The sequence below is a fragment of the Camelus ferus genome, chromosome 31 (assembly GCF_009834535.1).
Source record: "Camelus ferus isolate YT-003-E chromosome 31, BCGSAC_Cfer_1.0, whole genome shotgun sequence".
NCBI lineage: Eukaryota > Metazoa > Chordata > Mammalia > Artiodactyla > Camelidae > Camelus > Camelus ferus.
The window spans coordinates 10,140,782-10,157,943 of NC_045726.1; the positions used below are offsets into that span (position 1 = coordinate 10,140,782).

The 17,162-nt window shown below is 55.1% G+C and overlaps 1 protein-coding gene across 1 annotated transcript in view; it reads left to right on the forward strand.

The window, feature by feature from the left end:
* The first annotated feature begins 290 nt into the window (after positions 1-290).
* The window catches only part of SCARA5 (scavenger receptor class A member 5), a 96,170-nt gene continuing 79,298 nt past the window's right edge, over positions 291-17,162 (forward strand). Inside the window, 2 exon segments of the mRNA XM_032471043.1 lie at positions 291-639; positions 4,478-4,595. Of these exon segments, the coding sequence (XP_032326934.1) occupies positions 4,484-4,595 (112 nt within the window). The 5' untranslated portion in view covers positions 291-639; positions 4,478-4,483.

Here is a 17,162-nt window from a genome sequence, read left to right on the forward strand (position 1 = left end):
ATGCCAATTCTGTTCTATAAATACACTTACAAGGCTCGGTTTCTGGCATGGCTCATAAGCCAGGACTAGCTGCCATTCCCCTAGAAGCTTCCAAAAAGTACCTTGAGCAGGGAAGGCCTTTAGAACAGGCGGCTGGAATCCCAAGTCCAAGGCTGACTTCCCTGCTCTGGACCCAGCGGGCGTTCCTGCGCGGGGCTGTAATGCTGATATTGTCCACTAGAGGGGGGACGCGTTCCAGGCCCCAGGGGAGCCTCCGCTGTTGCTCCGACAACTTTATAAAGCCCGCCCGGCGGAGCAGCGGCCGATCACTGCTCAGACTAGCGGAGCTGCTGGGACCTCCACAGAACATCTTCCGAGCGCTGCCCAAGGCTGACCGAGGTGAGGTACCAAGACAGGAACTCCCATTGGGGCACAAGCTTGCATCTTGCCTCCTGATCTGATCCTCCTGGAGAAGTCACCCCCGAGACACCGGGCACCATACCGCCTCTTTCTGTATGACTCCATCCGGACTTGGCTGGCAGTGGGGACAAGCTCTGAGGGGCTGCCTGGGTCTCGGGTCAGTGGCAGCAGCTAGCCCTCCAGCCACCATGGCGAACGCCAGGAACTGAGCCTCTCTGCAGCCTAATTGGAGGCACTCAGGTGAGTCTCAGCGCTAACTCTGTCCTAGCACCTGGGCATGGCTTCCTGAAGGTGGCCCGGAGACACGGGCACCGGCTTTGGGTATCCTCAGGACATGGAGCGGGGTACTAGGCGCTGGGTGGGGAGGTCCTAGCTGTCAGCCTTCGCGGGTCTGCTGGGCCCTCACCCAGCTGCCTGGGCTGGCCATGTGAGCCTGCCTCTGGGTGCTGGAGGAAGCTATTGCCCTGGTGGCAATTCTGCCTGGCTCGTGTCACAGCTCAAGAGCCTATTCAGGGAGCAGATGGCACAGGTCGCAGTCCCTCTACGTGTGCAGAGAGTGCGTGTGCATGCGTGCGCACGTGTGCCCAGCGGCGGAATGTATGAAGGAAGAGCTTATTTATAAAACATCTGCGCCTCTCCGGCTCTGGGTTATGATTTAGAGTAACCAAGTACAGTCAGAGGAGGAAAGGGCTTAAAACCTACTTAGCAATTCTCTCTCCAGAGAGGGCCACTTTCATGGTGATTTTTTAATTTGGTTTTGATGAGTTACAAGCCCTGTAGCGTTAGAAGATGGAACCCCAGAGACACCGTGTCTACAGCAGCAAGGCTCAGGCCACCCCTCAGCAGGAGACCCAACTGAGTCATGCTGCTGCCCAGAGGGGGACTTGGAGAGTCAGGGTCCAGCTCCCAGCCAGGCTCTGCAGTCACGGTTGCCTTTGCAAAGCGACCCAAGCAGCACAGTTGCTGGGGCTGGCAAAGTGCGAGGGAGGACTCAGGAACCTGGAGTGCCCCGTACCTGGCTGCTTGGCTGGATCAGAAGATGCTGGGGGTTGCTGGTTCTCACCGGACTCCACCACCAGCTCGCACAGCCCTCCCACGTGCTCCGTTCCACACGAGGCTCGCCAGGGCCGAATGGCTGGCAGATATGTCCTCCCCAGCACAGAGGTGATGGCCTGAGGCTGATTGGGCAAAGTTCCCCAGGGGTAAGTGGTGGTGCCAGGATAGGACCCATGTCCTCTGAGCCTCCACTCCCCACAGGTCCCTTGGGTGTCCACACCCTGCCTATGTTTCTGTGGCCCTGGTCTCCTCCCTTCCAGCTCTCTTGGCTCCAGGGGTCCCACCTGGCCTTCTTCACTGCCTCGTCTTGGTCCCTAAAGGTGGCCACCAAAAGGGACTGATACATGCTTCCTGGACGAAGCAAACTCAGGCTGAGCCAGTGCCCCAGGGTGGGATCACCCCTCTGATATCCATCAATTCCTGCTTCTCTGGGCCTCGGTTGGCTTATCGGTAGAATGGGAATGACAGATGCCACCTGCCCCCTCACAGTGCTCGTGGGAGGCAAGGAAGGTCCAGGCATTTGTGTGGAGGGGTGGGGAGTTGGGGGGTGGGCGTTGCTCCATCATCACACTCAGCAGTTAGTCGTGCAAACTTTTCCCAAAGGCTGTAAGACCAATGATCAGAGGGTCCAAATTCCTGCCCCCCATTCCCCAAGAAAGAAAAACAGCCCAAAATAAAACCTGGGGCAGACAGAACATTCTTAGGTTTCATTCCCAAGTAACAAACATTAGCAGAGTTGGCTAAGCATTTCCAATCTCATCGCACTCACATCTGGCCTCCTGCTTAGCCCAGCCCCTCTCCCCAGCAGGCTCCCAGGGCTCCTGCTCCACCAGCTGAGGGGTGGGGAGGGGGCCAGGGAGGGGCTGCCCCTACAGACACATTCCAGATAACAGCTCGCATTCCAGCTCTGGTCCAAGGGCTGATGGGCAGAGAGGAAAGGTACAAAGGCAGATGGGGAAACTGGTCCAAGCCCGGCTCCGCACCTCCACCCCCGGCACGCAGCGTCCCCATGGGCCCTGGGCGGCAGCTGCTGTTGTCTTTGGCAGAGAGATCTCTCAGAAGAGACACTGGCCTCCTGCTTCACAGCTCCCCAGGACTGAGGCCAGAGGGAGGGGTGCCGCACTGAGTGCTTGTGAAACGAGGGAGGGTCCCCTGAAGCTTAGCAGCAGTGGAGCTGCCCAGGGCCCCACCTAGAGGTCCTCCCTGGGTGGAGGACTTGGATGGAGGGTCAGTATAGTGAGACTTGCAAACTGGACATGACTGCAGCCTGGAGGAGCTGGGCTGGGAGCCGTCTCGGGGTTCCTGGGAACCCCTGGGGCAGGGAGGAGAGATGCTGGCAGAGCTGTGAGCTCCCCTCTGCCCACCTCCCACAGGCTGGAGGAAAGGCCTACAGGGTCTGGGAACACCATCACTGTGCGTGCCTGTGTGTGTGCACGTGCGTGAACACGTGTGCAGGGCGTGTGGCATCCCATTACTAGACGAGTCAGGAGCAGAAGCTCCATCCATCCCTCCTGGGTCATTCAGGCCTCCTCTCAGCCCTGAGCCCAGAGGTCTCTGGAGACAAAAGTTAAATTGTGGAAATAGGGGATTTGTGTTTGCTGTGCCCGGCAGAGGGATCCGGCCACCCTCCTCCTTCACTGTCCCTGTTTATTGGAGCGGGGCGGATGCCTCCTCTCCCACCTCCCTCTGAAGAAGCACTGCTGGGCGGCTCCCTTGGGTCAGCATTGCCACCTGCCAGGCCCTGCCCTCTCTTCCTGGCGGTAGACACCTGGCCCAGTGCTCTGGGCCTCAGGGTTGAGATGACTCCATGCTGGGCCTGGGACCCATACATCCTCCTGGGAGCTTTTAACTTCCAAATAATTCACTTTTTAAAAGCGGATTTGGGGGTTCAATATCCAGAGAGTCAAAGGGCATCAGTACCGAAGGGCAACACAAACCGATGGCTGGAACTGAGCTGAAAGCAGAGGACCATTTGTAAAATCACCGAGCGGATACGTGGGAAAAGCGTATCAAGTACTTTGTGTAAATAAATACTTTGCGATCTGGCCGGGCAAGTGAATTCTTCTTATTACATAAAGAATGCGAACGTATCGGAGAAAACCCAGAAAATCCAGCAAACAAAAATAAGCACGAAATCCCTGCAATCCCCACCAGAGGCTCATAATACTTCTCTCCTGCAGAGAAACCCAGAACAGCTCCGCCTGTCATCTCTCCAGTCACGTCCTCGGGACGTGTGTCGATAGCACAAAATGGGATCGTTGTGCACATAGTGGAAGCGGGGATGGTTTACTTCACACAGCATAGTGTTACCCCTTGTGATGGGTGCGTTCCTGGACCTCCACGGGGTCCACCCAGAGCCTCAGCAATCCAGCCTCAGGAGGCCATCCAGACCCCGGAGCTCTGCCCCGGTCTAAGGCTGCCCAGGCCTCAGGGTCTGGGGGACCCCACCAAGACTGCCTGCTCCTCAGGCTCCCATGGGGGTGAATCCCTGCTATGGTCCCCTGAACCCAGCTCCCCTCGCCAGGCTGGGTTTCGGAGCAGCCCTGGTCTCCGCTATGTTGGCTGATGGTCTCTGTACCCCATTTTGTGTCTCGTTTCCCCGCATTTCCAACACAGGGCAGAAGCCCGTCTCTCTGATGTGTCCGAGGCTCCGGAAGCTTGCAGCTACTCCACTTAGATCAGGAGGATCAGTTCTTCCTGGCACGGCTCTTGGTGCCCGCCTGGCCCCCCGCCCCAGCGCAGGGCTCCAGCACCACCCAGAGCTGTGGAAGGAAGGGGATGGATTGCACGATCAGAAAGGTCCAAAGAGCCTTGGCCTCCCCAAGCCAAGGAAGCTGGGGAAGGGGCATCAGGGTCCTGAGGACCTGGTGGATGATGCCTGTTGATGAGGGAGGGTCCCAGCATTTAGGGTCTGGGTCACCGGGTGGGCGCCTTGCTCTGCGCTTTCATTTCTGTCTCCACTTTCAGCTTACTGTCTCTCTCTCCCCTGAACCCTCCCTCTGCTCCCCGCTCACTGCCTCAGGACGCCATGGAGAACAAAGCCATGTACCTGCACACCGTGAGTGACCGTGACTCTGGCTCCATCTTCGAGGAACCCTTCGATGGCAGGAGCCTGTCCAAGCTGAACCTGTGTGAGGAGGGTGAGTACCTCGGGCGGGGTCTTGGGCACATGCTCGGCCCTGATCCCTCCACCCAACCTTTGCCTGGCCCCAGGGTGCTGCTGATCCCACTCCTAACACTGCGTAGGTTGAACTTCACTCTCAGGAAGGTGTGTTTACTCGTGGATGCATCTAATGCACCTGTGAGACCAGCCAGGTGCGACCTGTTTTACAGGTGAGCTAGCGGAGGCTGAGAAAAGCATTGAGCATGATGCAGCTCATCAGTCACAGACAGGCCCCAGCACTGAGTCTCCTGCCTCCTAGGGCAGCCCACTTCCCTCTCTGCCATCCTCTCCTCTGAGTGAGGCTGGGGTCAGGCAAAAAGCATCTGAACCGAGGAGCCCAGACCCTCCCAGGTGAGGACCATCCAATCCACTTCCCGAAGCGTTTGCAAGGAGGGAACGCATCTCTCCAGTGTACACATCCTCCCCCAGGTCTGAGGCCCGCCTGGCTCATGGAGCACCCCAGTGACCCAGATGGCACTGCGTCTGTGGGGGCTGGTCATTTGCTAACATGCTGGAGAGTCAACTGGTGCAACTTCTTCCAGAGGACCTCAGGGCACCTTGCCACAGACGACTCCTGTGCATCTAGCACAGAGCTCAACACTTAGTAGGTGAAGCCCAGAGAACCAGAGGAGCCAATGGTGTAAACCACAGTCTGAGAGCTGGAGAAAATGAGATGAGATGTCCCAGCTCCAGAAGGCAGGCAGGAAGCAAAAAGTGAATTCCTCCACCTTTTCTACCTTCAACTGATTAGACATGGCCCACCCACATGGAGGAGGGCAGTCTGGTCTACTGAGTTCACCAATTCAAATGCTAATCGCATCCAGAAACATTCTCACAGACACACCCAGAAATGAGGTTTTACCTGGGTACCCCATGGCCAATCAAGCTGATGCATAAAATTAACTATCCTAGATGCCTTTATTCACCTGTTTTCTCGAGCACCATGTTTCATTGTGCTCCATGCTGCCAGCTGCCTTTGTCTTGTAAATTGCTCAAAATTAGAAATGCCTCTCCCTCCTCCAACCTTGTCTTTCCTTCCACAAGGTGCTTAGTATAGGAAGGGAGGCTGGGTGGCTCAGAAAGGCAGAGGTGGGGACAGTCCCAGCAGGGAGAGGAGACAGGAGGTTTGATAACTACCCACCATCAGAGCTCTTCCTCTGGATTGTCAAACACATTTTGAGGAAGCCCTACAAGGGCTTCTGATCCCAGTGGAAGGAACTGGCACGGGGACAGTTACTCATCATGTAAAGTAAGTAAAAACATGTATGATTATTGAAGTCAAGCAGGGTGAAGCCTTTCTGGTAAAAGGCCTTAAAGACGGAATACAGTTTTATAAGAGAAGAGGTGGGTGGGGAGAGGTTTTACTGGCTGAGCTGCACTGAGCCAGACAAGTATTTCTGTCAAGTTAGTGACACCTAGGAGTGGGGAGGACATAGCTTAGTGACAGAGCATATGCTTAGCACGCACATGAGGTCCTAGGTTCAATCCCCAGTACCTCCATTAAAAAAAAATTAATAAAATAAAATAAAACAAAACCTAATTACCTACCCTCCCCCAAAAGGAAAAAAAAAACAAACCAAAAAAAAATGACAGCTGGGAAGAGAGGAAGACCCCCGGGAATCCGGGTCGTTAGCCGGGGCTCAGCACGGCCCATCAGCACATCAGCAAAGGTCACGCTGGCTTTCACATCCTTGATCTACTCTCTTTCCCCACTGGCCCATCAGTAAAGAGGCCTAGTTTGGCAAGAAAGAATTGGGGTACAGCACAGAGGGGTAACTGGAGGACCACCAGGGCCAGCCTGCAGTGCCAATGGGGGAAGGGCAGGGGAGCCCCGGGGGGTGGGGAGAGGCCTGGGGGGTGTCATTGGGTCATCATTCCCCATTCCCTTGACCTCATCCCCTTTTCTGAATCCAAGATTTAAAAAAAGACCCTTTGGACCAGAAGGACTGAAAAATAACATTAACCCCAGCTACTGGGCTTTCAGGGCCCCCAGTCCTGGGGAGATCTGGTCAAAGGGCAATTTTAGGAGTCCAGCAAGTGTCCTCAGGGGCCCCCTGAAGCTGGCACCCCATAAAATATGGACAGCAGAGTTTGGAAGATGTGGGCTGTGTGTGACCTGACCGGGGCACAGCCCCTCCCCTCTCTGGGCCTCAGTGTCTCCATCTCAGTGCTATTTTGGGGCAGAGGGGATGTCTCTGAGGTCCAGTCCGGTCCTAAAATTCTCTGCACAGAAGCAGACTTGGTTGTTGTATTTGAGGTGTGGTCCCACCTGGGTGGGACCAGTCTTGCAAAGCCCAGGTGGGAGTAAAATCCTAGGCACTGACCATGACCGAGGAGGCTCTGACCTTCACAGCGGGCCTGCTGGCATGCTCTCCCACTCTCTGGGGCCTCTGCTCCCCAGAAGGATGCTTTCTTGACAGACGCTGTGTCTAGACCCTCCTGGCTCCCCTCTTATCTCCTTCCAGCCTTTGCTCAAATCTCACCTCCCTGTCAGGGCTTCCTGTACCCTCTGCACACCCAGGCCCCCTTCCCTGCTTCTCTCTTCCCTTTTTCCCATAGTCCTCACCCCCTCCACACACTATGTCGCTTTCTTATTTATTATGTTTGTCATTTTCTGTCTGTTCCTCACGAGAAGAACACAGGCTGGACAAGGGCAAGCCTCTCTGTTCTGTGAATTGGTGCTTCCCAGCCTGTCGCATAAGGATCTGTTGAATGAACAAACACAGGGGTCCTTGAAATCTCAAGGTGGCAAAACAAAGATTTTCTAAATCTGATTTCCAAATTGTCTGGTCCTCCTCCCCACTTCACTTCCTGGATGCCAGACACAGGGTAAGGGAGTGAGGACCCCAGAAAGACCGAAGTGTTGAGATGAAACCACCACCTAAAAGCTCATAGCTTTCTGGTTTGATTTTTTCCCCTCCCCTTTCATTTCTAAGGGGGAAATGGTGAGCTCCTACTTGGGGAAATTCAAGCCAGACGGATCCGTTTCCCCAGCACTTTGCTGCTTTGGTCCTCATTTCTGGAGGTTGGTGGGGAAAAAGGGCAGGGAGAAGTGGGGAAAGGGAGGGAGACCCTGCCAGCCCTGGGGCCTTGGGGAAATTAAGTCAGTGTCATCTGGGGCTCCAAGTCCCTCCTAGGATTTTCCCCTTGAAAGCAGGGAGATGGGAGGAGAGGTGGTGCCCCCTCTTGGTCCTGGAGATACTGGGATCAGGGGAAGCAAAGTGGCAGAACTGCAGGCCAGATATTCAGCTATGACTCAGGTGTTAATGCAGGTGGGACTTTTAAGACCCTGAGGTGTAAACACGTTACTTATAGTCATGCACAGGCAATGACTTCCGCCTCTCCTCTCCCTGCCTCCTGTCTTCTGTCCTCCAGCCCTGCCATCCATCCCTTCCCTTCCATTCACGCACCGGCTGAGAAGGGAGCTGGGGGCTATTCTGAGCTTCGGTTCCCTGGTCCCCTCCACAACAGGACACCTGCCCTCTCCCACGTGGTGCCTCCACATCCTTCCAGTCTCTCTCCCTGGCTCCCCTCCTCTATGGTGACGCCTTCGGGATCTCTTCATCCTCAGGACCTCCGGCTGGGTCACCTCAGCACCCTGCCTCCTTCCTGGGTCTGAGCTGTCAGCATCTTCACTGCAGCCCCACTGTGGGTGGGAAGGCGCCAGGTCATCGTCACCGCCGGGTCTCCAGTGGGATAGCACGTGTTCCACCCATGTCACTGGAATTCATGGGTGGGCTCATTGCAGAATGTGACCTCCAAGGTCCTCTAGCCAAGCGCCCTCTGAATGCGATGCCCACTGACACCTCCCTTTGAGCAGAAACCCGAACAGGGGCCAGCTGGGCCTGCAACCCCTCCCCCACCCCTGGGCCTCCTTCCCCTCCCCCACCTCCCTGGGCCTGCCTTTCTCTTCCCGCCACCGGGACAGCTGGAGCCTCTCCAGTCTGGCGCCAGGAGGTGGAGTGCTGGGCGGGGACAGGTGTTTGGCTGGGCCTGGCTCCTCCACGGCCCCTTCAGCGGGCCAGAGAGAGGTGTTAGTGTCAGAAAAATACTGCAGCCATGCTCACCCCGTGGCCTCGGGCCTCCACCACGCTCCTCGCGTCATCCTGCGGCCCAGATGGGAGGCCCACGGAGGTAATGAGTTGCACATGCTCCTGGCCATGCCCTGACGCCTGCAGTCAGGCTGCTTGCTGAGTTGAGGGCCTGAGCTCCCCATTCCTGCGTTCCTGCCCCATAAAATGAAATTATTCTCCTTGGGGAACCCCCACATCCACTTTCTCATCAATCAAATCTCTCCGGTTCCTCTGGCGGAGTGGAGGGCTGCCGGGCAGCGGCCCAAGGGTAGGAGTGGATTTCCTGGGAGGGTCTGGCTGGGCCTCACAGAGGGTCCCCGCCCTCTACAGGTTGGAGAATCAGGCACCAGAGCAGGGGAGCAGAGATGTTAACTCCTGTGGTGCTGGGGGCGCGGGGGCTCTCGGCCCTGCTAGGTAACAGCTCTGCTCACTGTGGGCAGAGAGCCAGGTAGGGTCCTGGGTCTCTCTGGCCCCAGGGACCTTCCCTGCATGAGAGAGGAAACAGCCCTGGGAGGTGCTGAGAGCCTGGACGTTGAACTTCGGCAGATCTGGGCTTGGTGTGAGGTGTCTTCTGTCGCCTCTCCAGTCCCACGCCGTCACTCAGGCTCTCTGCCTGCGGGGAGCCGGTGAAGATGGGGAGTCGGGGTATTTATTCCCCAGCTCCTGCCCTGCTGTGTCCTTCCACCCGAGGTCACAGCCCCTTGTAAGCCGCCCTCCAATCAAGAGTTTTCTCCTTTTAGACTTGGTAATTGCTGCCCCCCGCGCTCTGGGGGCCTGGGGAGGTTACAGCTTCTCCGGCGCCTGTGGTATCTTACACCATGGCCACACTTTGGCACATATTCCCTTTATTAGACCCTGTGAAGTTTCTAATGTGACTGGGGCGATCTCTTTCTCTGGGGCCCTGACCCTCGAATCCCCAGCATCCTCATCTGCAAAATGGGAATAACGTCACTCACTTCGCGGGACCTGTGGGAGAACAGGGTGATGTAACCCTAGAAAAGTCCCTTGGACTCAGTCTACCCTCCATATGCTCGTAGTGCACCACAAGGACAGGGGGAGGCTAGGGGGCACCGAGCAGCTAGTGAGTAGGGTCCCCCCGGGAGCACCCACTCCACGTCTCAGAGACCCTCACCTGGACAGTGTTTTAAGGCTGGTTCTCACCTTCTGTGAAAGAATGCAGAGTTTTGGCTGGTGGGCTTCCCCGTGAAACCTGGGTACTTGAAGAAATCGAGCAAGTTCTTTTAGTCCTATTCCCCGAATGGCAGAATCTGTAAGAAATATTCTGGGTCCTGAGGGTACCTGGCTCTGTGCAGGTGTGCCTGCCCTTCCCCCACCCCCATCAGAGGCAGTAGGTCCTTGAGGTTTGCTGTCAGAGGAGGGAGCTGAGGGGTGAGTTACACTGCCCCTGGGTGGAGGCTGGCATTTAGTGCAGACTACACACAGCCTCACTCGCCCCAGGCACCTGGGGCCACACTTAACACTGGGACTGTCTCGCCTTCTCCATGGCGAGGGTGGCACTGCCAGGTGTCGGGGAGCACACTCAGGGCCAGGCTCTGAGTCTGACCCTGCAGCTTTCAGGCTGTATAAGCCCCACAGAGTCAGCCCTCCCTTCTCTGGAAAATGGGATAATAGTGGCCCCTGACTCAGGGCTGTTGCCAGGGCTACATGAGTTATCCCACATTAAGGCCCGCAGTGCCGGGTATACACTGAGTGCTCAAAAATGTTAGATCTTAGGGTGAGGGTCACTGTGGCCCTTCGGTCTGCCCGGGTCCACCCCGCGGCCCACCCACGGCATTCCCGTTCCTCCATAGGCTGTTTTTGGTCTCTGGGACAGTGAGCTGGTTCCCACCTCATTCCAGGTTTGTCTGTGGTGATTCCTGGTATCAGATAACAAGCAGCATGACTGAGGCCCCACATGAGTCTAGAAGCCCTGGCTTCCTTCCGCATCTTTCCTGGGCTAATGGCCCGGCCCCCCCAGCCCCTGTCAGCCTGTCCCTTCACACGTACCCTGAGTTGTGTGCTCTCCTTGAGACCAAACACCATGTGCCTTGGATTCATCCAAATGTCCCCAGTGCTCAGCCTGTGTCTTGCCCGCGGGAGGCGCCTCTGCTCACTGAATGACTGAACACATGCCTGTTCACTAAGTCGGGATGTGCCAGGATGAAGGAGGGCTGGGAGAGATGAGTTTAAGACACGAGGAACTGTGACGTCATTCATCCAAAAGTGGCACCGCTTTACGGTTGCTGCTGGTGCTAACAGAGATAAAAGGACTTGGTTCCTGTCCTCAAGGGGCATAAAGTCCCCTGAAGACACAGACAGGTAAACAGACCCTGCATTATAATGTGGTTAATTTTCTAATGGAAGTGCAGTTAGAGGCAGAATCTCGCAGTCTGCCCTGTAGCGACAGGTGCTGGAGAGGCAGCAGTGTGCCTGTTAGAGGGTCCGGGCAAGGTTTCCGAGGCCACAGGAAGCAGCATGGAGCTCAGGTGTGGGGGGAAATGAGCGCTCACTGGTCGAGCTCTGCTGGGCCAGGCACTGTTTTGAGCATTTTACAAGTATCAGCTCATTTGAGGGACGAAGGAGGGGAGGGCATGGAGGGGAGGGCGTGGGGAGATAGTGTATGACATAAATCAGTGAGGTTTCAGCATTTGGGGAGAGGGGCCAGGGAATGGGAGTCTGATGAGAAGGGAAGGATGGACTGGAGATGGGAGAAGTGGTGGAAAGGCACTGGGGTCCATACTTCGTAGGTCCTGGTGAGGTCAAGGAGTGCTGAGTCAGCATTCTGGAGGGAGGGCACCGGGAGGATGGAAAAGATCACCTTGGACGTGTGAAATTGGGACTGAGAAAGGGTTTCAATTATTGGTAAAGCCAATCGAACTGTAATGTGAGCCAGCCACGTGTGCAATGTTACATTTTCTAGTAGCCGCACAAAAAGGTAAAGAGACACAGATGAAATGAATTTAAATACAGGACTACATTTTATTTAATCCAGTATATCCCAAATGTTATCCATTTGATATGTAATTGATGAAATTGATGGAGATACTGACACATTTTCACTTGTGTGTATTTTGCATTTTGAGCCTATCTCATTTTTGGCCGCATTTCAAGTGCGTCAGGGTGGACGTGACCTCCGGGGAGGAGGGAGGGGCAGGCAGAGTGAGAACTGGAGCTGGAGAGAGAGCTGGACAGTGAGCCCGGAGACGGGAGGGGAGCAGGCGTCCCTTAGCAACAAGGAGACGTGTGAGAGCTGGGGAGAGAAGGTTCTGGAAGTAGCAATGAGGAGCAAAGAAAACCATCCATCGCACCCCTAGGCTGGCTGCCTGAGCCTAGGAGAGAGAAATTCACACTCGAGAAGACAAGGGAAGCAGGCTTCTGCTAGAACAAGAAAGTAAAAGAAACATTGGAGCAGAGGTTGAGGAAATCATCTTTTTGGATGACTGGCTGGGAGGTCCGAGGCCACAGTGAGAAGGTTTCAGTAGCTGGGGAGGGAAACCAGGTCCAAAGAGGATTAACAAGGTTGTCTGGGGGGTTACAGTGGGTGATGGGGAGCCCTGGGGCTTCTGTGGGGCTGATAAAAGCCAGGCTGAGGACTCAGTGAGGTTGGTGGTGCTGGACTCAGGCAGAACTCCTGGCAAGAGAGCATTCATGATGGGGTCTTGCCAGGAGCACGCAGAGTCCAAGCGCCCACTCCCCAGCTCTGACAGTGGTGTGGGGGCCAGGGGAGGGGGGCCTCGTCCTGGGGCGCCAGGAGCTCTGGACACCGATTTGGCTCTTGTGGAGGCAGGGAGATCGGGGAGGCCAGGGGAGGAGGTGGGTGGGTGGTGCGTGTCTAGTAGCAGTGGTGACAAGTGGTCCTGAGACAACAGCGCCCCTTGATGGAGCGCACGGCACGGGCAGGCTGTGCTCAGCGCTTCAACACATCATCCCCGGTAAACCTCAGAATGTATTATTATTCCCAGTTTGTCAATGGGAAGGTGAAGTTTCAGGTGAAGCCAGTTACCCAAGGTCACCCAGCTGGTCAGAGGCAGGGCCTTGAACCTCCCCCTGTTCACTGCGGTTCCAGTCCCTGGAGACCCTGTGCCTTCAAGAACCAGGCTGGCGGCGGCGGGAGGGGCTAGGAGAGCGGAGTCTTGGAGTTTGTGGTTTCAGAGGTGGAGACACCCTGGGCAATGACGAGGCTGGGGTGAGGCTGTGGGAAAAAGTGGCTCTGAAGCAGGAGACAGATGGAATGAATTACTCTAAGAGGTGGCGCTGGCAGGAAATAGATATAAATGGAAATAGGTTTGGACAGGACACAACGACAGGGCCTTAAGTGGCTTCTGAGGGAAGCCTGGGACACTAACCTCTACAGGACATCAGGTCAGAGAAATTCCCGCCCTCTCCAGTGCCCCCTCCCATCCGCCTCCTGCGGCTTCTGGCCTGGAATCAACCTCCACATGCAGAGTTCAGCAGTAGGATTGGGAAGATAGAAACAGAGCCTTGAAGAGGGGGCCCAGCAAGGTAGGGCCTGCCCGGCCCCTGCCCTGCAGATGCAGACGGCTGGTTACCATAAGGCCCAGCCACAGAGTGGATGGGGGACAGTGATGGTCCAGCCTTCTGCACAGTGTTCCGAAGCCCACCTGCTCCCTCGTGCCTGCTATGTGGCTTGAGATTGAGTTCAAGTCAAGATAACCCAAGATGTTCAGAGCGGGCAGAAGAGGCCTTGTCTTTAGGAAGCCCTGTTAAGAGAGGAGGCTGCAGGGAGGGGCTGGCACTCGGGATGGGTTAGCTTCCATCACCAGGGTCACCTGGGGAAGCACGAGGAATCTAAATGATGGAGGAGGGACTCGGAAGATAGGATGTGCCAGAGACCCGAAGGGGGCAGATGGCAGCAGTCAGGTCTGGAGGGGCAGATTACAGTGGGTGATGGGGCGGGGGAGGCTGGGGACAAGCTCCCCGTCTGAAGGGTGCAGGAGCCGTTTGGCTGCACTGTGCTCCCGGCATGTGGGTTCACAGAGCACTCTTCACTCTTCACTCTTCAAAGTGTGTCTGTGAAAACGATCTCATAGTTTGTCCACCAGTAAAAGTGAGCTCGATCTTGTCCCTTTGTCCGATGAGTTCTATCTTGGCCTCTGGGTTCTCCAGACCCCTTTGGACCTCAGTATGCTCTGCCAAAGTTAGGGGTTCGTTTCTTCTCTCTAGAGCTTCGGTGATCTCCCAACCCTGACCTAAGGGCATCTATTAAAATGTGAATGTGACATCTGAAGTATTCTGAGCATTTCCAGGGTGTCCAGGGGGAGCTGCCTTTCACATGTAGGTTTACGTGGGGGGCACTGAAGGCTGCTGATGGACCAGAGGTGGGAAAAGTGGAAGTGAAAACAGCCTGCCTGCTTCAGGCGCCTCCAAGGCAGCTGCCCGGGACCCCCGGCTCGTTGTCTGTGTCCTTTCCCTGCCCTCTGCAAATGGCCCTGCTGGTAAAGGAGTTCTGTTTTGTGATCAGGAATATAAAAATGGTTGTTCTCGCCACTCTGTTTCTAGATTTCAAAGTTTTCAAAGCCTCAAAGTTATTTGTAACTAGTTTAGGTCCTAGATTTTAGGAGACAAGGAACCTTTCTTGGAGGGGCAAACTCCATCACCAAAGGAAACCCTGAAACAGAACCACACCTGGACACAAAGGTGAGCTGTGTGGTGAAGAGGAGGATGGTTCCTATCCCGTGCTCCCTGGCTGCAGATCCTGTCTTGGGGTAAAGCAGAGATAGAGCAAACAGCCCTGGGGTTCTCCCTGGGGTGGGGTGGGCCTAATGCAGCCTTCCCCTCCAGGATGCTGGCCTCCCTGGGCCTGAAAGAAAGGGAGCTGCCTGTTTCACGGCTGGACTGAAAGGGCAGTGGAGGTGGAGTCTGAAAGCCAGCAGCCTTAGCTACTGCATGTTGCTCAAGAGATGGTTGCTGAATGATTGCAAGAACTGCCCTTCTTCCTCTGACATTCCCCCCCTGTACCCCATCTCCAGACCTCACATCTCCTTTCTGTGAGGCTAAAAAAATCCCAGATCTGCCACTTGCTTTGGGCAACCACTTTACCTCTCTGGGGCTCAGTTTTACTGGCTACAAAATGGGAGTCATAAAACTTATCTTCATGGTTATTTTCATGCTTAGAACAAGTATATCTAAGTGCTCAACCAGAGTAGGTGCTTGGGGAGTGGCAGCTGCTCCTCTGTTGCATTCCATTGTTGGACTGCCCAAGCAATTTCAAAATGTAGGTTTTCTTACTATTACTTACATTGAGCAGGAGATGACTGCCATTGAAAAGAGAGTTTGTTACTCCCAGGTCCTAAGAGGAGGGAGGCATCGTGCCACAGCACAGGGTGGGACACACGGGAAGGCACCAGTGTTGGTCAGGAGCACAGGAGTAAGGGGAAAACGTGGGCAAGGGTCTTTATTGTGGTTTCCTGGGGAGGGAATGGGTGAGGCAGGGGAAGCAGAATTGGGGTTTCATAGCCTGAATCATTCCAGCAGGCCCTGGGGCTCAGCGGTGTCCCTAGTTGTCTGGTACCTGGCCCTGGGGTGATGAGGGCAGATGGCAGGAGGCCAGAATGTGAAAGCCTGATGAAAGAAGTGGTTGTGGGCTCTGGCCTGGTTGATTTGCATTCAAAGTCTTGCTTACAAGCAGTCCTTTATTGTCTTTAGGACTGGCCAGCCCTGGGGTGGGGGCAGTCTCTCCAAAGCCCGCAAGACCCCAAGATGTCAAAGCATCAAATACAGAAACCAGAATTCATGGTTATTACAAAAGCCGAAGCAATGGCTTGGAGGGCCCAACAAATCTGGGTTCAGTTTATTAGTCTCCTTTATCTACAATCAGCCATGTGAACTGAGTATCTGCTATATGCCAGGGCCTGTGGGATCCAGAGAAGAATTACAGACCCTGCTCTGAGTCTGACACTCGGTAAATCTGTATTTTTGAACAACTCATTGATGGGTGCCATTCCGTTCACATGATTAGCTATATCATCACTGGCCGCAATTTCCCAGCCAAGCTCTGTCCCTGACAACTGTTGGTTCCAGGCCTTTCTGGGTGTTGAGGGTTCAGTGGGTCTGAGGTCTGTCGTCTCTCATATACGTCTGTGGCTCAGCCTGCTCTGCCTCCTGGAGGCTCCTGAGCCAGGAGGCGGCAGGGACAGTTCCAGCCAAGCCAGTACAGGTGGCATGGGCTGGAATCTTAGTCTGTCTTCCAAACCAGACACTCGGATGGCCCTTCCAAGTCAATTGGTGGTGGGAGCTGGGGAAGTGAGACAGGCGGGTACTAAACTTCTCCATCCCTACCCCGAGCGGTGACCAGTTCAGCACAGCAAGGAGGACCAGGGATGGGCCGGAGGTGGCTCTAACGGCCTGGAGAGAGTAATGATTTACAAATGGAAATTGTTGAGCCCTGGCTTCCACGTTGCAAACACGTCATCAGATGATTTATATCCTCTGATAAAACGCCAGGAGAGGAGTTGGGAGTCTTTTTGAGACGGGTCCAGGGCCACTCTGTTGGAGGGGGGGCGACTTTTGGCCCCAGTTTAGGCTGAACCCCGAGCCTGCTGTTGTGTTGAGTCTCTCTGCACTGAGACAGCATTTCTTCCAATCCACGCACTACCTGTATTGGGCCAGAGTACAGGCATCCTCCACCAGCCACAGGACTCTCTTCTTTCCGGGGACCCCCTGGTTCTTCTGTTCCTCCTGGGTTGCGGTGACCGGCCAGCCCTCATCTCCCCTCCCACCTGGCTTTCTCTCTCCATCCCTCAGCCCCGCTGCAGAATAATAGGCACACCAGCCAGAGCCCCTTTCCTACTGCTGAAATACAAGCACACAAGCCCCTGACTGTTTTTAAGAATTTTTATGCAGAGTAACTTGAGAAATAGATAGGGATTGAGAATAACAACTATTGCGGGGAAGTTACAAAAGTACAAAATATCTCTAGGAGGACTTGGAGAAACTGTGCTAGGTCATCGTAACATCTAACTTGAATTAGCTCCTTCATCCCTCCTGCCATCCCCCCTCCCTTTCTTAGAAATGGGATCCCATCTGATCTTGCAGAAGACCGCAGTCCCCTTTGTCTGGCGCCGTCTGCCTCCAGCACTCACCAGGTGTGTGGTCCAACGGGGCGGAGATGATTGTTTGGGACCCTCCCAGACTCACATCAGATGAAACCGCCCTGCAATACCCACCCCCTCCTCCTCTTCCCTTTATTGAGGGAAATAAACAGAGGTCCTCATTAAAGCCAGAGGTGGTGGCAGCTTCAAAGACAGAGGTTATTTGGGGCTGCCTATTACAATGTGGGGAATGAGTAACCGGAGTTAAGATGATGAAGTCAGCCTTGGGAGGGTTTCACAAGATTCTTGGATGAGATGAACTCCAAGGCCCCTCCTAGCAATAAAACCGCATCTCCACCTGCTGTTTATGAGCTGTGGGACCAAAGAGAACAAAAGAGAGAAAGAGTGTCTGTTGTTGTG